General features: G+C 39.3%; 4 protein-coding genes across 4 annotated transcripts; 3 read left to right on the top strand and 1 right to left on the bottom strand.

Annotated features, from left to right (window-relative positions):
• The first annotated feature begins 4565 nt into the window (after window positions 1-4565).
• On the top strand, window positions 4566-5363 carry LOC128724138 (mpv17-like protein). The gene is made up of 4 exons (XM_053817903.1): window positions 4566-4683; window positions 4761-4894; window positions 4964-5095; window positions 5166-5363. The coding sequence occupies exons 1-4, from the start codon at window positions 4566-4568 to the stop codon at window positions 5331-5333; spliced, it is 552 nt and encodes a 183-aa protein (XP_053673878.1). The 3' UTR covers window positions 5334-5363.
• Window positions 5364-5891: 528 nt separating this feature from the next.
• On the top strand, window positions 5892-6976 carry LOC128726687 (60S ribosomal protein L12). Its single transcript, XM_053820508.1, has 4 exons — window positions 5892-6013; window positions 6250-6323; window positions 6406-6586; window positions 6695-6976. Exons 1-4 carry the CDS (start codon window positions 5977-5979, stop codon window positions 6898-6900), a joined length of 498 nt encoding a protein of 165 aa, XP_053676483.1. The 5' UTR covers window positions 5892-5976; the 3' UTR covers window positions 6901-6976.
• Window positions 6977-7028: 52 nt separating this feature from the next.
• On the bottom strand, window positions 7029-7783 carry LOC128725951 (DNA-directed RNA polymerases I, II, and III subunit RPABC1). Its single transcript, XM_053819724.1, has 2 exons — window positions 7624-7783; window positions 7029-7541 (listed from the first exon to the last, which is right to left on the bottom strand). Exons 1-2 carry the CDS (start codon window positions 7767-7769, stop codon window positions 7055-7057), a joined length of 633 nt encoding a protein of 210 aa, XP_053675699.1. The 5' UTR covers window positions 7770-7783; the 3' UTR covers window positions 7029-7054.
• A 574-nt stretch (window positions 7784-8357) lies between these two features.
• Window positions 8358-9749, top strand: LOC128724137 (protein abrupt-like). The gene has a single exon (XM_053817902.1). It carries the CDS (start codon window positions 8358-8360, stop codon window positions 9747-9749), a length of 1392 nt encoding a protein of 463 aa, XP_053673877.1.
• Window positions 9750-20661: the final 10912 nt, after the last annotated feature.

Raw genomic sequence — 20661 nt, 5'->3', positions numbered from 1 at the left:
TTTACCTAGGTTTTCCACCCATTATTCGTAATACAATAAATTGCTCCATGTGAGTGAACCAGGATGGCGGCAACGATGAAATTCATCAGTGCTAAAAGTGTGTTGCGTGGTATGCGCCCTAGTTACGGAAATTTGATGGTTAACTTCCTATCTATGTTAAGGGAGCGCGATTTCCAACATAAAGCGGTTGGAGAGGGTTAAACGACCACATACCTACCACAGCGGCAAAGGACGGTGATAATAGCTGCCGGAAACGTAAAATCAAACAAGGACGAAACCGAAACCATTTTGCCAATCAGTCTAGCCGAGCAGCCTAAAGTGATTTTTACAAGCATCAAGCTGAACAGCCATTTTATCGATTAGTTAGATAGATTCGAATAATTAGGTTAAGGGTTGAGAGAAGGTAACACGATAGTGATAGGTTATATACTCCGCACGTTTGTTTCCATTTTTTCCGAGGCTGCAACGTTCCAACGATTGTCATTACTTTGCAATTTGAAAGTACACGAATCGCACACGCGTGAGGGATTGAGTAGTACGTCGTTCGTTTGTATCCCAATTCCTCTGGACAGTATATGTGTGAAGAGAAAATTTGCTTCCGGCAAAATTTCGGAGAGTCAAATCCGTCAGGACAACGTGAATCAGTTTGAAGGTAGTGAAACTTAAACAAATATAAAATTGAAATGATCAAGCTCTACTCGCACGACATGCACATTGCAACACGCCTAGAAGTTGCAAAATAAATCACATAAAGGAGGCACTTAGATTGAATGGAAATTAAAAGAAAAACAATGGAAAACATCCGTCACGATTGCAGCTGAACAAAGTTTAATCATAAATTCCATCCTGATAAAACTAAAATCGATCGATTTTAGCTCTTCGATCAACGGGATCAGAGGTGTTCGTCACTGTTTATAGAATATGCACCAACAATTGAATTGTACTTATAACGTTTGGAAACTAATAGAAAGTTCCCGTTACTCTTTTTTCAAGCGAGAAGAAGCAACAAGGACGCGTTTCAGTACATTAGTAACAAGGCCAGTAACTACAGCAAACAGGCAAATGAAGAAAGCTAGCAAGTTGATGAGAATGTAAAAGCTGCAACAATGTTTAGCTACCACTAATTGCTGCCTCTAAAGCGATACCACTAGAAATGCTCGGAAAGCCCACAGTCAGCTTATACTATCTCATGAATAGATAATCGCATCGAGGGAATTGAACGGAGCAACATTAAGGCGGAAGGGTAATTTTTTGCAATATCATTCATAATAGCAATGTAGCTCAGCTAAGTTCGTATGGAATCCTCTCGTCGTCACATCTAGACGGAGCAATAAAACCGTTGCAACGAATTTTGCAACATGAACAAACAACACGAGATTAATATATTTAACGGATAGTATATACAACCTATAAACAAAACATTTAAAGCAAACAAACAATAATTTTACTATCTTCAGCTCTGCCAAAAGTGCATCTTTTAGAATAATTATAAATCAAAACAACCAAAGGAACACGAAGAATTGTGCGAGCGCGAGCGCGCGCGCTTGAAGGGATGGGGGACGTAACAACGCTCTTGATTAAAATTCTACAAAGCCGAAAGAATATAAGAGTTCACCGCTGAATGGATGGTCAATGACAAAGCATATAGAAGAAAAAAAAAGATTTGCCCTGGCACACAACTTCTTTCACAGAAACACGATTATCGAAAAGTAAATGGCAAACAATAAATGATGAAAGATCATCTCTCTTATGAATGATTCTACTACTTTTGGTAAATTCATTATGGAAAAGCATAGCGGAATGAAAGCAACAGACAAAAAATACAAAAGAAAATGAAAAAAAAACATCACATTTATTCAACAATCATTGTAGTCCGTTTTCGATTTGATGCAAAATCGAGTGATAAACTCAACTAAGTATAAAGCATGGCTCTCGCTGTATGGCTAAGCAAAAAAACGCAAAGGCGCAGTTTGTAGTGTAGTGCAAAAGCAGAGCTGGTATTGTGAGAATTTCTGAATCCTCCGTCGAGGTATGGCACGTGATCAAGAAGAGCAACGCAAAAGCAAACAAAAAAAAACAAAAACACATTAGTTGTAGTAGCAAAATTAAGCAAAAACAAAACTAACGACACCAATGGTAGCAATTCAAAGTGTTCGAACACGTTGAAGATGAAAAACGGTAGTCAAACGAAACAAATGGAGATAAAAACAAAACATTATATACTAATCTTGAGAAAAGCTTATAGCCGAGGAAATATAAATATATATTTTCTAGTTTGCATGCCTTCTGACATCTCGTATGTTCTAATGCCGCTGAGAAGAAGCTATTACTAACAATATACTAATATTTAGTTTCGACTTGTTACGACGACGAGGTCACTAAATAGCTAGCTTTCTCTAGATAGCATAATTTTATCTCTTTTGCTTTAAGCACTCTACGACTCGTCAGGCACGTACCTGCCGATATCAGTGATTTTTTGTCGACGCTTCGAAGCAACTGATATTTTCTTCGCAGTCCTCGACTGCAGTTTTAGAAGGAGGTAACGATACTAGTGTGAGGCTAGATAATTCACTCGCCTGTGGAATAGTGGTCACAGTGCAGTGAAAATATGCAACACATGTTCAAGATTGATCGAATGCTGTGCAGCCAAGCGAAGCAACTCGTTACTAGCAAACATAGTCACATAGATACTATTGAAAAGAAATTGCTGAAAAAGAAACTACACTAAATGAGCAGATAGTTACATACCATTTACATTTTTTCTTCTGGAGTAAGAAGGTTCAAATCTATGCAAACGCGTAATAATAAAAATTTAACAATTGTGATAAAGAAACAAAAAGAACACTACAAACTTGCTTGTACATCGTAATATACTGTTTGCTAATTATGCACACCATAATAAAACAAAAGCAAAGAAAAACCCTTAACGTTGGTAAAATGGATGGAACAAATTTAAACGAACACATCAAAGTGCTGCGAAAATCTCTAGCAAAGACTTTATTCGCAGTGCAATTTGATAAATCTATTTTTTTTTTGAAAATAATTTTATAGTGCAATGACTTTAACGTTTCGAAACAACAAGGTGACACTGTGTTTTTTCGCAATAACAAAAAAAAACTAACAAAATTACTTGTTGAGCAAAACCAAAAACTACTGAACGATATTCTAATGTGTATATATACAGCTATTGATTTGCGAATTATGTTCCAGTTGACTATTATAAAGCATTATCGAGCTATAAGTTAAGGTTATTTTTATTCCACCTACATAGTACAGTTTGTTTTTGCAATTTTCCCCATACAGTATATTTTTGCAAATGGAATCGGCCAAGCTGAATGATACCGCCATATTAATATTCCTGCTTGAGCATCAAGAATACTTACGGGAAGGAAAACGAAACCTTGCTACAATTGGTTCAATACTGTAATAATGAGCAAAAATCCTGTTGATTGTAAGAAAACTCATCCATAGGGTATTTATCAAACAGCGTGTGTATGTATACAATAACATATATACACATACATACACATACATTTCAAATATAGGAAATTTCTTCTTGAATCCGAGTTTTCTAAGTTGAACGATAAATTTTGGAATAACAATTATGACATCCTATTATCGCTTTAAACTTGTTGAAGATAATAATAAAAACCCACTTGAAGAAAGTGTTGTCTACGTCTCATGATTTTGTACTATTTAAGTTTATCGATTTTAACTATCAATGAAACTTACAATAATAGCTAATACATTCTCTTGGGTTAATTTTGTTTCCTTATTTATGAGAAAAAAATGGAAAAAGAAACATTTGTGCATCTTACTCCCCTTGCACGTGGAATCCTGCAACAAGAGAAGCTGATAGGATTACTTACTTACTTACTTACTGCTGAAAGGATTACATTTGCAATTATGTTTTTAATTTAGCGCATTGGTGTGGGCACCCTGGGGCAAATTGAAGTATTACGAATACCGCCCCGATTCAAAAATATAGTAAACGTGCCTTGTTGGATACTACAGAAAAAAGAGCGTGAGAAAGTATTTCGTTCACACGAGCTGCTGTCTCTCGTATCACGTTTATTTATATCTTACATCAGTATCCATCTGCATCTACGTCACCAGCAGCATCCAAAACTCAAAACAAAGCACTACGACATTAACACCATCCGATCATAGTAGGCACAGAGACGAGTAGTTATCCTTCAAATTTGCACAGCAATGGCAACGGCGCGAACTGATTGATTCACTCATGTATGAGAGGATTAGTGTATGTCGTCAAAAGTTTAAGCTCGCATGAGCGGTACGATGCCAAAATCGCTTTTCAATGTCTAGGTCCATGGACGCGTGGACAGTTGTCGCGCGGTGGAACGTCTCACAAGTGCTCGAGTAACTTTTTAGAGTGATCGCAGGCAGTAAAAGCAGTTCGTGCGCCGATGTTAATTTCACACCATCGCAGTATCGGTACATTTCATAAACATTTGTTTAGTTGTATAGTATTGTGATATTTTTGTTATAAAATAATTCTCGTATCATCACACGATTTTAGAGTTCCATCTGTAAACAATTATCCAATGGTGAGAATTTTGCAATGGGTGAAACAGTATCCTGTGGTTCGAGGCATGATTACGTATAGCTTACTCTGGCCAACGGGATGTTTCATTCAGCAAAAGCTGGCCGGCAAAAAAATGAGTAAGTTAAAACGGATTTGCGTACATCTCCCGTTGAGTGATAATTACTGCTTTAACATTTCAACATGCCTTTTGCAGATGAAATTGATTGGAAAAAGTGTTTGAGATTTTTCTGTTACGGAGGATTCATCGTCGCTCCTTCGTTGTACTGTTGGATACGAGTAGCTTCAATTATGTGGCCCAGACAGGACCTTAAATCAGCTATAGCCAAGGTTGGAACCTTCTTTGAATTCGCAAACAGCAAACTTGCGTAATCAGAAATGTGTATGTTCCATTTTCAGGCTTTAACTGAGCAAATTAGCTACACCCCGATGGCAATGACTGCGTTTTATTTCAGCATGAGTCTGCTGGAAGCCAAAACCGTCGAAGAGTCCTGGAACGAAGTCAAAGTAAAACTGTTGCCAACGTACAAGGTAGATCCTTGCATCCACGATGAATTAATTGATATGAGGATTGTTTCAAATTCTTTATATTTTCTTATAGGTAGCAATATGTATTTGGCCCTTTATTCAAACGTTCAATTTTACCGTAGTACCTGAAAAAAATCGTGTTCCTTTCGTGAGTATGTGCAGCCTTTTATGGACCATATTTTTGGCTTACATGAAGCAGAAAGAACAGAAAGAGTTGGAAGCAGGAATTTTTACAAAATGATCAACGAATGTACATTTATACGATAGATTAAATAGCAATAATTTCGAAGTCACTTATTAGCATCGTATACACATATCTGCTACTTGGACAATGTTTATTAGATTTGTAGTAAATTGTGCGTTTGATAGTTTGTAATTTGCCATGTTTCAACAACGATAAAGCGATTGAAAAAAGACATTTAATTTGTAATTTTCTGACAATACTTCGAACCATTCATGATCTTATAAGAATAAATACTATACTTTAAGGGTTAAAATAGTTTCAAACCGAAGCAAGTTAGGCTTCGCTCATATTATATATTAATCATGACAACGAATGCTCACCATAGGATGTGCTACCCATCAGGTTATTATCGATTATACGCCAGGCAGGTTATTATCGATGATCCTCAGAATAGTTTACAATAGAATGAAGATTTCAATTTTGTTTACCCTTTTATTCGGGCTATCGTGCCATAGCTAAGAACCTTGGCATGAAATTTCTGCCGGAAGTTGAAGTATGGCTGTCAAATTGATTTTTGACACTCTGGTCGCTGTCAAATAGCTGTCCCTCTCTCTTTCCGGCATCTTTACGATCCGTGCGTGAACACACTTTTTAGAGTGTTCAATAATTTTGATTCTGCCGTATTTAAAAACCTTCCAACATGCCGCCAAAATTCGATCCTAACGAGGTTAAGCATGGTACGTTTCGTGAAACTTGGTGCGCTACGTTATACCATCCAGATGAACGTTCACGGGGCTTGGAAATTGCATGTGTACCACCGTGTTGTGTACCACGTATCAGACAGCAACTTAACCCTGTAGCCTGTGGCTCTGTGTGATATTGACCGTTGCTTATGTGCTGTGCGAATCGAACAATACGAGCTACTCGTTGCTAAATTAACCCGAGTCGTGTTTTTGTCTATTTCTATTTGCAGTGTACCTCCGATGCGTCGGTGGTGAAGTCGGTGCTACTTCTTCCCTTGCCCCCAAGATTGGTCCGCTAGGTCTGGTAAGTGAATCGAGTGGCTTGCTTTCATACAATTAGTTCAGTCGAATTAAACTGATAATATTTCGTACTTCCATTTTTGCAGTCTCCGAAGAAAATTGGTGACGATATCGCCAAGGCGACCGGCGATTGGAAGGGTTTGAAGATTACCGTGTGCCTGACGATCCAAAACCGACAGGCTGCCATTTCGGTTGTTCCTTCGGCCGCTTCGTTGATTGTGAAAGCACTCAAGGAACCGCCACGAGATCGCAAGAAGGTGAAAAACAGTAAGTATAGTGTTTTCTAGTAGGACATTACGATGTTTTACCGACCGTCGGTACTAATGATCGTCAACTAATGCCATATTTCGTGTTTGTTTATGACCTGTGCAATAGTTAAACACAATGGTAACATCACCTTTGATGAAGTGATCAGTATCGCCCGTGTTATGCGACCCCGATCAATGGCCCGTGAGCTGGCTGGAACCTGCAAGGAAGTGCTGGGAACGGCGCAAAGCGTGGGCTGTACTATTGATGGACGTGCCCCTCACGATGTTATCGAAGATATTTCGAGCGGAGCCCTGGAAGTTCCCTCTGAGTAAAGGCTTTTCCGGCATTGCAAGGAGAGATGCGTTGGCACCAACAATTCAGTCAACGTGTTAAATAAACAAAAGTAAAACAAACAAACGGCGCATGTGGTGCAATATTATTCAATTTCCTTCTAGGGAAATTTATCTCGTTTTATTTAATCTTACTCTAACACACTAAGCGGTACGAAATGTAGCGCCCGGCCGTTTCCGAGGGACGAATGATTTTTACTACTTGACCGCGCTTTAGTCCGAAATAGCGCGCCACCGGGTCACCGGCCTGTATCCGCATCAGCATATTTTCTTTTAGCTTATATCGCGCGAGCAGTTCCTGTTTTTCTTCCGGTGTCATTACAACATGCTCCGGCACAAGCTCATGCTCGGTGATGTTGATGAGCAACTCGGACTCTAGAAACTGTTCCAAAATATACTTGGGAGCCATATCGACGAGTGACTGTTTGGCTGACGGGGTCATGCCGGCTTGCACGACCACGATCGCTCGGTGGATATTCTCCTCTTGCATTCGAGTACAGTAGGTTTTGATTGTTTTAATACCAATCTTGGGCTCATCAGGAAAGAAAACGAACATCTGGTCTGTGGGATCATCGTTATGTGCCACTAGTACGATGAGATCCGATCGTGCTGGTCGTTTTTCACTGCAAACAAACAAGGGTTTTTTTTATTAGCGTTTGACAAATCTCGTGAGAAACGGGATCATCAACAGGCATCGTGGTTTACCTAGGTTTGTCGCCGAACTGCTCCTTAAACTGCTCCAACGTTTGATCCAATTCATCCTGTGTTACCAAGTAGCCACGGTCATGGCTTAATTGCATCACTGTCTTGCGAATACGCCACAGTTTATAGGTTTCGGCGTCGTCATCCATATTTTCGTTTCAAACCCGTTCTACACTACGCACCGATGCACGCTTGCTCCAAACAAAATATCTGACGCTGCATGTTGCCGCAGGTTTTTGACGTTTACAGATACACATTAGGCCACGGCTACACAAAAATAAAACCGCTGCCACCGAAATAGTGCATAGTATTCACTTTCAAGAAGAAAAACAGAATAAACGTTCTATCTCGCATCGTATAAATATTGAAATAATGTCCATATGCCGCCTATTTATAATTTTCTTTCCCAATGCTCGTGAAGAATTCTAATTATAATGGAACGGTTGTAACAACCACCCTGTAAAAATTTGTAATTAATTTGACTTTTGTCGATAGACATATATGTACCAGTGAACAATTGCAGTTTTTAGAAGCGCTGCGAACTTCCGATACCTGGAAAACATTATTAACTGCATTAGTTTTACACCACCACGCTAAATCAGTCAAAATTCATTTTCAACCGGTTTGCCGAGTGTTCTTCCCAAAAGAAGAAAATAACCTTTAATTCGCTGTGTACGCGAAGTGCAGTGTAGTCTTTGTGAAACGTTGCTTTTTGAAACGGGAATTGAGAATAAACGATGGCAAACCAACAATACTCGCTTAAATGGAACGACTATACAACATACATTTCTGCCACATTAGATGCGTTCCGACACGAGGAGGATTTGGTTGATGTGACGCTTGTTTGCGAAGGGCGCAAAATTCGCGCGCACAAGCTGCTACTATCGGCGTGCAGTATCTACTTCAAAGATATTTTTAAGGAGAATTCCTGTCAGCATCCAACCATCGTCTTCAAGAATGTCAAGTACATCGATCTCCTATCCGTAGTCGAGTTTATGTATCGAGGAGAAGTAAGTGTTTCCGAAGACTCGCTACCTTCCTTCATCCAAACGGTCGAAATGTTATCCGTTCGGGGTCTATCTGATATAAATACGCCCAGTTCACCAATGGCCCCAATTAACGGTCAACCAACGTCCACACCGGCACAGCATATACTGCCTTCGCAAAATGCAACTAGCGCTGCAATGGCTACAATCGACGGGCTTTCGAATTCTACAGTCACGCCACAAGTTGACATGAAATCGCATTCTGCTACCAACCACCAGTTGGTCTCTAAAGCAAATTTTAAATTAAACGACGATCCTGGTACAGTTGGCAGTGCCATAGTTACACAAATACAATCGCTACAAAGGCAACATCAATCGGAACGTTCTATTGCGGTAACAATGGCACAAACTCCAATCGCCTGCCAGGACACACGAGGTCAAGCTAACCAATCGCCATGTGATCTCCAAGAACTCGTTAAAAACGCAGTATCAACGGATCAATCGAACAAGACGAATCACAGCGTGATGGAAAACCAATTGCCTGGCCCAGCTGAACAGCTGGCAACTCCGGATGCCATTCAGGCAATGACACTTCACACACTAGACATAGACACGTCATGCCCACCTCACGACCAAGGTGATGAAGTGCAAATGTACCAGCCCACTTCAAAGGAACAGGAACAAACTCTGTCCTTTGCAGAATCCGTACCACCGGACAATACAGCAGTTAAGGGTAAAATAACGAATTTTTTTGACGTTGGCAAGGGCATGAAGCAGTCGAACGACGATGGTGACCCATTGCCTCAACAGGAAGACTTTGAAATGGTGGAGGAATCTATTGGTGAACAGCACAAACAAGATGATGGGACAGAACAAAATAGTTATGAAATGGATGCTGTGGACATAGACGGGATATCGGAAATCAAAACAATATCTAAGGAGCGCACAATAGAGTTGGTCGAAAAAGTCAAGGTAGACAAGAAATTCAAATGCAAGGAATGTGACAAGAGTTATGTCAATGGGAAATCCCTCTCAATGCATCGCCAAATTCACAGTGGTCACACCAAGTGCATAATTTGCGGCACGGTGCTGTCGCGTAGGGCTAACCTGAAGCGCCACATGAAGCTAAAACACGAGCCTTGATGAACATCCGTTAAGACGAGCACACGGGCATTACACGATAGAAAATCGCGTACAGGTAGCGAATTTATTAAGTTTTTTTTTCTTTTCCTCATCTACAGTCGCAATGAATTTGGCTCGAATGGTAGTCAGCGACCAGGGAAGTATAGAGTTTCTACAAAAAATGTGAATAAACAATGTAAATGATCGATGTATGTTATGTTTAAAAAATGAGAAAAAGTTTTCGTTTATACAACGAAACACGTTGCTCTCGACGAAACTATAGAAGGGCTTTAGAATAATTTGTTACATCTGATTTAATTTGACACGTGTTCAACAAAATTATGGATATTAAATTATCCTTTTGTTAGCGTTAGAAGATCTTTCAAATGTATCAGGATGAAATAAACATCAAAATATACAATGAACAAAGTACATACAAAATTGGGAATAACAGATCAAATATCACATGTTGTTGTTTTAGGAGAATAATTTTTCGTTTCAAATCTTGGCTGATTCTGCGTCGTCCGTCGTTTTGCTGATCAGCATTCTGGCAAACACTTGTTTGATATGTTGAACACATTCTGCTTATAATCAACCACGTAACTATGTGCTCGATAACCGAGCATTATACAACAAATATCAATAAATTCTTTCTCTTTTATATTTGGTTTTAGTATTCCATTTCTCTCTGAGCCACTTACGCTACATCTGAACAATTTTCCTTTCTTATATATTTTATATCTGTAAATCTCCAACGTGCCTCTAATTTCCTAATCACCATGCATGGTTTACTAAAATCTTTTTCGATACTTTATACTGTATAGTATTGTAGCATGCCTGCTAAACACCCTACTTTAATGAAGACTGTTACACTACTGAAGCACATTAAGCTTGAACCACTTTGCGAACACACCGGGTCCCACATTCAAGCAAAGAATGCAAAAATAGATGATCAATGCACAAATGTAAAGCGACACCATGTATCCGCAAAATCCAAAGTAGCCACCCAAACCAGACAGCCAAATAAGCATTTATTTACTAAAGTAGCCACCCAAACCAAACAGCCAAATAAGCATTTATTTGCGCAAAAAGCAAAGGTAGGTCACTGCACCCGTCACGGAACCATCGAACCAAAACTTTTATATTATTTTTGATACAGAGTTGACTAAGCAAAAATATAAGCTGGATATATCAAAACATCTAACCAACAACACAAAACATTTGTATTGAACAAATCGGATATAGCAAACTGTAATTGAGTATAAATAAAGAGAAATCTAAAGAGTGGGGAGAGACACAGTCCGACAAGCAAACCAAACGCTTCGTGTTTCTATTCAAGATCTTTGAGTGTCCCCCTACCCAAGGTAAGGCCTCAAAGTCTCCAACATTCCAGTATGGGAAAACTCTTCTAGATTTCCAACGATCGCCTGGACGATCATATCCGTGAAAGCTCCACCGATTTTTAATATTACATGGCGACCGATTTTTAATATTACAAGGCGACCGATTTTTAATATTACAGTATCTTACCATTTATTTTCCATATCTTCCATTTGTGTACAAATTCTTTTGTAGCCGTGATGAAGAGCTTGTTAATAGTGAAATGTGCTAGGATTCAGAAAGATAGGCTAAAGTGTAGCAATTACAGCGGTACTACAGTATTCTATAAAGTCTATGAGATTTTTTTGAGTCTGGTTCATCAGGAAAACCCCGTCCCATTCGTAGAGTAGATAACTGAAAACTATCCGATACATAGGAACCGTCGATGATCAGTTATGCACCATGCGGCAAGTCTTGATAGAAAGATTCTTAGAGGAATGCTTGGTATGTGTTCTGGAATGGCAGTATTAATTTGAGATGAAGTACAAGCCCGCTTCGTATCCAAGGAAGAGAGTTGGTTTAGTGACTTGTTTCATAGTCGTTCTCCCTCGAACGGATAAAATCTGGTTTTATTTGATGTGAACAACCTTATTGTTGCTGAGCGGACTCTCGAACAGGCCCCGCGAAGGAAGGGCATCCTAGCAAGAGAGTATCGCTGGCAACAGCAAAATGAATTGTACAGGAATCTGCCCGAGCAAGGTCTAGCACCGTTGATCTCCGAGGAGTTTCCAACCTTCCCGCTAGTTGTTGCAACTACCGAATAATTCGGGGAACCTATGCCGCAGAAGTGGGAGATCTGGTGTTAGACAGTTCCGATATGGCCAGAAACCCGGCGTGAGAAACAACCGCGTGCTGTAAGTGGGGAAGGCGTTTCAACAAATGAAGAGTACCTCCTCGTATGAGCTCTTGATTGAATGGTTTATTATTTACAGTTTTTTCTTATATAGTAAAATTTTGGGATCCTAGCTCACGGTTTCTGTTCTTTTTCGTTACCTCTTTCCCAAATGCGCATATATTATACAGTTGTCATTTTAGGCTGCGTCTAGCTACGTTTGAGGATGTAAATGGTAGAGGCGTCCTGAATGTTTTATGATTCATCCGATCATTTTTAACTTTTTCTTATTTATGAAAACTAATTATATCTGTAATATTTAGAGAAATTGTTTGTGGAACGATATTGAACCTATTTTCTTGATGAACCAACAAAGAAAAAAAAAGCATTTGTTTCAAAACAGTACGTATAATCAATTACGAAACAGTAATACACAAACCTTGATGCATAATTGCACAACTACATTGCTGGGCAATGTAAACTTTTTATTTTGGCTATATTGCGTGTTGAAAATTAAAACCATGTTGTAAATTAAAGTCAATTGTTGATCCGCTTTAACATATTCAAACTTAATACAGCAACTCCACTCGTATTTTTACATCCTAAACTAAGTAAAAGTTTCACATATAAGAACGAAACGTTTGACTTTAAAAATGAAACTTTGCAAGAGCTTAACTAAAGAAACCCAATGCCGACGTTTCTTTATTGAGCTCATTTTCTTTGATATCGTACATACCGGACAGGAGAGCGCCATGCATGGTCGCACTGGCAGGATTAACATCCGCCGGTGCCAGTATCGGTCCGCTATCCCCTTCATACACGAAAGGTAGACATGTTATTTTGACAAATTTTCACCTTTAGATCGATAATTTCATTCACTGGTGCCTTTGGAGTGATAATATGAACGCGCATCAATTGCGCTGTACTGTTCATCGCGTTTCGACACGGACATGGGAAATAGATGGGCATATCGTTCGTTACCACTTTGTTTCCACTATCGCGCTTAATTTCAGAAGAAATGTTCGTCGATGTCGACAATATCGTGGAAATTCTGCATATAAGCGGCCTGAACCAAAACGTGCAAGTGTGTTTGAGTTAGCATATTTGACGCAGTGTCATTTTTAGAACATACTTACATAATCTGTGTCGTAGGCATCGTAGTACGGATCGTTTGGGTGTTCGATAAATAGTTCATGCATAAATTTAAACATCTTAAACCAAGCGCCTGTGGTAGGGAGCTGTTAAATGTTACAAAAGTTATGTCGGTAAGACGGATATGAATATAATGCGCAGAAATGTTACTTACAGCAAAATGTGTCCCGATTCTTTGTCTTGATTGGTTATCGCTTTCGTCAATCCCAAAATGCTTCTTGCGTTGGGTCCTTCAAAGGAAATTTGTATTTCAAGGAGAAACCAAACAATCATACTGTTTCGACTGCTCCAGGATGACCTGTTCATCTTTTTCAGGTAACATATTCCCATGTTGTTCCGCTGTTGTTTGGATTCGTTGTAGAAAACAAACTGCCTGCTTTTTGGTACCGAAAACAGGGACATTGCATTATTGTTCGCAATGATAAATTCAGTTCGTAGTGTTTTGTTGATAAAATCTTCCACTTTCGTTTCAAGTTCTTCAATATCTTGCTCGGAATGCAGCTTGCTGTCACTGTTGAGAAGATTGAACATGAAGAGCAACCCTGGGCTGCAAAGAAGACACCCTTTACCCATGAATGAACCAACATTTGCTGCTTTCAGCATTCTGGAAAGAACCTTCAGGACATATTTTTCACGAATAATTTTCAACGATTTGAATATGGAAAGATATGACATGCCGAACGACATTGAAGATTCTACGAGATGGAACACTTGCAGGGCAAACAAAAGCACCCTAGCAAAAAGGGTGCGGATCGCACTATTGAATTCTATGAAGTTCAACGGAGATTCAACGGTTTTTTCCACTATGATCCGTTCGGTGAGCTCTAACAAAACAAAGCTATCAAATGTGGCATAGAAATAAAGAAACACCGGGTTTCCTTCTGTACAAAAGTAAAATTTCACTTTTCCATAGAAAAAAAAAACAAACAAACATTAGCAAAAATATTGCTTTCCCGAGTTGTGGTGCCATACGACAGAACATCAATTCCAGATTCTTCTGCGAGCGTTGGATGAACGTTTAACAGATCAAGATCCACCAATTTATTACAATGAGCCTCCGCAGATTTTAATTTTCTAAAATAATCTTAATATACTTCTTTGTTGTTGAAGTGTTATCACACTTCACTAGAGTAGGCACCATTCATTTTGTGTATCTTGCCAAAAATATACGTTGCGATAATTCAAAATGTATTCAGATATGCGCAGAATTTCCTGGCTCCAAGAGCTCCTCGGGTATGGTGAAGTTGACAAAGACTCAGTGGAAATTATCCCACCAATGGATAGATTTTCACAAATCGTTAGATAGCGTGTATACTTCGCAGTGAGTTGGGTGTCGTCCAACTCGGACTTGGTGGTTACATTGATAATCAATGTTACCACCGAGTCTGAGTTGGACGACACAAAACTCCCTGCGAAGAACACACGCTATCTAACGATTTGTGAAAATCTATCCATCGCACGTAGGGGCAAGGGCGGTCATAAGTCCCATTTTTTTTTTATTCGCTTATGCTAAATTTGATATTGCCGATTGAAAGTCAGATAGTTAACTAAGAAAATTCCGAAATTGTAGACTTCTAGCATTTATATCTTCGAAGATACAAAGCTCCGAAGTCAAAATAGCTTGCCAAAAAGCTCAAATTTCAGCTAGTCAGTACCCACAATTCAACTTACTATTTTAATAGTACATTGAGGTGTAAAATAAGTAAATTATACATCATTGGAAACATAAATTAGTCTTCTTTTGAATAAAAATAAAACAAAAATTATAACTTTTATATAAATACATGTTTTTGGGCTATAACCAAATAAAAAACTAAAAAAAATTATGTTTTCAACTTTGGTAATGAATTACAAAAATGTTTAAAATTGTTTATTTTCAATTTTTTCCTAAAACATACTTTAACATATGATAATGTAATGGTTAAACGCTCTGGACCCACTTCGAACAGCAAATATGTTAAAAATGGATTTGATTTTTTTTTGGTATACGCGCTGTAGTACCAAACATAGCGAACATGACTGTACAATATTGAATAGAAAGAGCCGTATCAACGAAGCACTGAACTGTTTTAAAAGAATCAATGCCTGAAATGTAAATTATTTAATTCATAAAAAGTATTTTTTAATCTTTCTATTGAATATTTTGCAATATTGACATTTACATTTATGCCACGGTTATGCAATGATCTTTAGAGTAGGGTGCAAAAAAATTCAACTTAAAGAGAATATTAACTTGATCGAAAAGTATGATTTTCCTTTGCTTTTTTTAAAATAACATTTCCTTTAATGTTTAACGAAATGTAAATGTACAATGTCATGTTTAATCAGCAACATAACTATTTGCATATTCCATTGCTGACACCACTTTATAAATTCATATGATTGATATGATATCCTTGCTGTTTTGTAACCCATCTGGGATGGTTTCAGATCTAATATACTTCCCTTTTGTTGCAAATGATGATATATTTACCCTGCTATTTTAGACACTAGATATCATTAAGCACAAGAAAAATAAATCAAACTACAAGAAATAGGACTACAGACTAGTAGTAATCAAATTTGCATAAGAAGGAAGCAAATATATTGGCAAGGTGAACGTTTCAAGAAAGCAATGATTTTTCCTCTAGCAAACATAAAATGAGATTATGTTGTTGTACTATCAAAATTGTTTTTACGGAGTAGAAACATAATAATTTGCAATGTAGCTACTAAGAGTTAAGCTTTCAATATCTTATAATTGATTATTTTTTCCTTATAAATTAACATTTTAATCAATGTTGGTTTTATATTTGCGTTCAACGTCAATTGCAATTTTAAGGTGAATGTGCATTTATTTAATACTTAAACTTGAGTTAGATACAATACATTCATAAAGTACATAATATAATAACCTATGCACACCTTTACTTTTAAGAATTTGTATATTAAGTACAAAAAATACAATTTAAATACCAAAAAAAGAGAGATATATAGAGATCATGTGATATGACATATATATGAACTCATGCAATTTTTTTTTTTAGAAACTGTTTTAGTTTTTTTTTTTATTTTTGACACGATTAAAGCATTCAACATGTTTAGGATTCAAATTCAAATCAAAAATCGTTATCAACAACACTATCACCTATAGGGATTGATACAAAATGCACCTGAAACAAGGAAAAACTGTGAACAGTGGCGCCCTCTGTATGTCCAAAACATCAAAAAATGCTTAGTTTTGTTATGAAAGCACTTTTGAATCTATTGTGTTGCAAATTGTAGCTTAGTTATGAAAAAAAATAATAATGACCGCGGTTTTGTTCCGGGCTGCCCCTTAGTGGGCTGGTACCAGGAGCAACAAGCCCGGCTGGTACCAGGAGCAACAAGCTCAGCTGGTACCAGGAGCCAGACGCTGATCACCACGTGCGTTCTTCTGTTTGTAAACAGGATAACGGGATGATCGACGCCATAGGAGACAGGAGACGCATAATCATGCGCCGAAACGAGCGACGATATGGATTGAAAACGCTGGAGAAAGAGAGCGATAGTTTTGCAAATGCGTGGGAGCGAGATCACCAATTACGTAATATTTGCGACTGGTAGTCCGAGTGCGTGCAACTTCTTTGTCGCATGATCTTCACTTACTAACTCTTTGTGGTGCGGTATAAAATTGCCCCTTTTTCGGCCGCATTCCAGAAGGAATTTTGCAAAATCAATATGATCACGTGCGTCGACCATTCTCGGTGCAGATGCGCTGTGCACTAGTGCTAATATTTATTTCGGGTGTTGCCTAGACATGATCCTGCTCGATAGCCCAACTGATACTAGGAGCAACAAGCTCAGCTGGTACCAGGAGTAAGAAGCTCAGCTGGTACCAGGAATCCATAACGGGATGATCGATGCCACAGGAGACAGGAGACGCTTAATCATGCGCCGAAACGAGCGACGATATGGATTGAAAACGCTGGAGAAAGAGAGCGATAGTTTTGCAAATGCGTGGGAGCGAGATCACCAATTGCGTAATATTTGCGACTGGTAGTCCGAGTGCGTGCCTCTACCTCTCGGTCGCATGATATTTACTTATTAACTCTTTGTGGTGCGGTATAAAATTGCCCCTTTTTCGGCCGCTTTCCAGAAGGAATTTTGCAAAATCAATATGATCACGTGCGTCGACCATTCTCGCTGCAGATGCACTGAGCACTAGTGCTAATTTTTATTTCGGGTGTGCCGAAATATGATCCTGTTCGATAGCCCAACTGATACTAGGAGCAAGAAGCTCAGCTGGTACCAGGAGCAACAAGCTCAGCTGGTACCAGGAGCAACAAACTCAGCTGGTACCAGGAGCAAGAAGCTCAGCTGGTACCAGGAGCAACAAACTCAGCTGGTACCAGGAGCAAGAAGCTCAGCTGGTACCAGGAGCAAGAAGCTCAGCTGGTACCAGGAGCAAGAAGCTCAGCTGGTACCAGGAATCCATAACGGGATGATCGATGCCACAGGAGACAGGAGACGCATAATCATGCGCCGAAACGAGCGACGATATGGATTGAAAACGCTGGAGAAAGAGAGTGATAGTTTTGCAAATGCGTGGGAGCGAGATCACCAATTACGTAATATTTGCGACTGGTAGTCCGAGTGCGTGCAACTTCTTTGTCGCATGATCTTCACTTACTAACTATTTGTGGTGCAGTATAAAATTGCCCCTTTTTCGGCCGCTTTCCAGAAGGAATTTTGCAAAATCAATATGATCACGTGCGTCGACCATTCTCGGTGCAGATGCGCTGTGCACTAGTGCTAATATTTATTTCGGGTGTTGCCTAGACATGATCCTGTGCGATAGCCCAACTGATACTAGGAGCAACAAGCTCAGCTGGTACCAGGAGCAAGAAGCTCAGCTGGTACCAGGAATCCATAACGGGATGATCGATGCCACAGGAGACAGGAGACGCTTAATCATGCGCCGAAACGAGCGACGATATGGATTGAAAACGCTGGAGAAAGAGAGCGATAGTTTTGCAAATGCGTGGGAGCGAGATCACCTATTGCGTAATATCTGCGACTGGTAGTCCGAGTGCGTGCCTCTACCTCTCGGTCGCATGATATTTACTTATTAACTCTTTGTGGTGCGGTATAAAATTGCCCCTTTTTCGGCCGCTTTCCAGAAGGAATTTTGCAAAATCAATATGATCACGTGCGTCGACCATTCTCGGTGCAGATGCGCTGTGCACTAGTGCTAATATTTATTTCGGGTGTTGCCTAAACTTGATCCTGTTCGATATTTCAACTGATACTAGGAGCAACAAGCCCAGCTGGTACCAGGAGTAAGAAGCCCAGCTGGTACCAGGAGCAACTAGCCCAGCTGGTACCAAGAGCAACAAGCTCAGCTGGTACCAGGAGCAACAAGCCCAGCTGGTACCAGGAGCAACAAGCTCATGTAGAAGATTTTGAAGATAAATTGATTAACAAGAGTTATGATATGATCCCTAGTTATTTATCAATTCCCGAAGATCCTTTGCTCATTAAATTGATTGATTTTGAAATAACGCTTAAACAAAATTATGACTTACAATTTTTATTTAAAATCCCATTAGTTTTTCGCCAAACATACACCATGAAAAAAATTACAGTAGCACCACACCTGAATGGGTCAACAGTTACAATGATTGAAATGATCAAAAATATAATATTTATAGAAAAAAACTCGTTTTGGGGCTATGTCAGTGATAGCTTGGTTATACAAAAATGTACCCAATTGCAAAAGTTTAAAGTTTGTAGTTTATCAACTCCTCGAGAAAATTTAAAAACCCTGCAACTTTGCGCTACAAACGTGTTGTTTCACAATAACTCGTTAAACTGCCAAATGAGATATATCAAAATCAGTCACGACATTTGGTTCGCAACAGGCGAACATAACACATGGAAATTTTTAACGCCTATAAATACAGCGCTAAATATCACACGAGGACATAATTCATCGACACTTTTTGTAATTGGTACAGGACAAATAAAAATTGAACCTAATATGACTGTGGAGACAGACAATGTTAAAATAACGTATAACGAAAACGTCACGGAAAACAAAATATATTCAAAACATGTTACGAAAATATCTTTACCAGTTATGAAAGGAACTTTAGATTCAATACAACAAATACCTTTACTAGAAAATTCATTTCCTATTTATTCCATGCAAGATAAAGAAAAACTTTTTTACTTAGGTGTCGAAATAAACGCCCTAAATCACCATCCAACAGTATTAGAAAATCTGGCATATATACCTTACAAATACCCATGGTGGTTTTCCACAACGACGGTACTAATTAGTTTGGGCATAATAGGAACGGTAGCGGGCTGTCTAAGAGGAAAAATGTCCTGCTGTTCTCGTCAATACACCGTCGCACAAAACGAAAAAGGAGTCAAAAGGCATTCGCTAACTCAAGAAATAAACATGATAGAACTACCAGCACAATGCACCGCCAACAGCAATATAGAAATTGAAAATCAATTAACAGAAGCTTTGAAACCAATAGTTCGCTCCTATAAGGGTAGAAGAATAAGACAAATAGTAATTTAAAAAAAAAAATAAGTGTAAGGGGGTGAAGCGGTCACATCACATCGTAGTCATAATCTGAGTCGTAAGCATAAGCAGAAGTGTCGTCTATCGATCGCGCGGTCATCGTCGCCTCGTAGTCACAATCTGAGTCGTAAGCATAAGCAGAAGTGTCGTCTATCGATCGTGCGATCACACTGCACCGTAGGTTAAAATTATTATACCTTTGTAAGCAAGATCGTTAGCAAGTGTCTCGGGCCAAGTAGGTATCGAGGGATCCCGAACACATGTCTACGATCAGTTAGTATCGGGAAGCGTACGAATAAACGTCACAAGTGAAGTGAACAAGTGGTTTTATATTGTCACCGCACTCGACAACTTCTCGACGACTTCTCGGACAACTCCCTCTTCTCCACCAGGCCTGACGACGCTCCTGGCCAGACGCTGCTTCTACACTCAGCTGGTACCAGGAGCAACAAGCTCAGCTGGTACCAGGAGCCAGACGCTGATCACCATGTGCGTTCTACTGTTGGTAAACAGGATAACGGGATGATCGATGCCATACGAGACAGGAGACGGATAATCATGCGCCGAAACGAGCATGTATTTGTATATGTATTGCAAACGCTGGAGAAAGAAAGCGATAGTTTTGCAAATGCGTGGGAGCGAGATCACCAATTACGTAATATTTGCGACTGGTAGTCCGAGTGCGTCTATCTTCTTTGTCGCATGATCTTCACTTACTAACTATTTGTGGTGCAGTATAAAATTGCCCCTTTTTCGGCCGCTTTCCAGAAGGAATTTTGCAAAATCAATATGATCACGTGCGTCGACCATTCTCGGTGCAGATGCGCTGTGCACTAGTGCTAATATTTATTTCGGGTGTTGCCTAGACATGATCCTGCTCGATAGCCCAACTGATACTAGGAGCAACAAGCTCAGCTGGTACCAGGAGTAAGAAGCTCAGCTGGTACCAGGAATCCATAACGGGATGATCGATGCCACAGGAGACAGGAGACGCTTAATCATGCGCCGAAACG

Source organism: Anopheles nili, chromosome 3, assembly GCF_943737925.1.
Source record: "Anopheles nili chromosome 3, idAnoNiliSN_F5_01, whole genome shotgun sequence".
Taxonomy (NCBI): Eukaryota; Metazoa; Arthropoda; class Insecta; order Diptera; family Culicidae; genus Anopheles; species Anopheles nili.
The sequence above is the reverse complement of the archived record's forward strand: the minus strand, read 5'-3'. Positions and strand labels throughout refer to the sequence as shown.

Coding starts and splice junctions, on each gene's coding strand:
- LOC128724138 (XM_053817903.1), top strand. CDS start 4,566: ATGGTGAGAATTTTGCAATGGGTGAAACAGTATCCTGTGGTTCGAGGC. Junction 4,684..4,760: donor GCTGGCCGGCAAAAAAATGA/GTAAGTTAAAAC, acceptor TGCCTTTTGCAG/ATGAAATTGATTGGAAAAAG. Junction 4,895..4,963: donor TTAAATCAGCTATAGCCAAG/GTTGGAACCTTC, acceptor TTCCATTTTCAG/GCTTTAACTGAGCAAATTAG.
- LOC128726687 (XM_053820508.1), top strand. CDS start 5,977: ATGCCGCCAAAATTCGATCCTAACGAGGTTAAGCATG. Junction 6,014..6,249: donor TCCTAACGAGGTTAAGCATG/GTACGTTTCGTG, acceptor TTCTATTTGCAG/TGTACCTCCGATGCGTCGGT. Junction 6,324..6,405: donor AGATTGGTCCGCTAGGTCTG/GTAAGTGAATCG, acceptor CCATTTTTGCAG/TCTCCGAAGAAAATTGGTGA.
- LOC128725951 (XM_053819724.1), bottom strand. CDS start 7,769: ATGGATGACGACGCCGAAACCTATAAACTGTGGCGTATTCGCAAGACA. Junction 7,542..7,623: donor CAGTTCGGCGACAAACCTAG/GTAAACCACGAT, acceptor GTTTGTTTGCAG/TGAAAAACGACCAGCACGAT.
- LOC128724137 (XM_053817902.1), top strand. CDS start 8,358: ATGGCAAACCAACAATACTCGCTTAAATGGAACGACTATACAACATAC.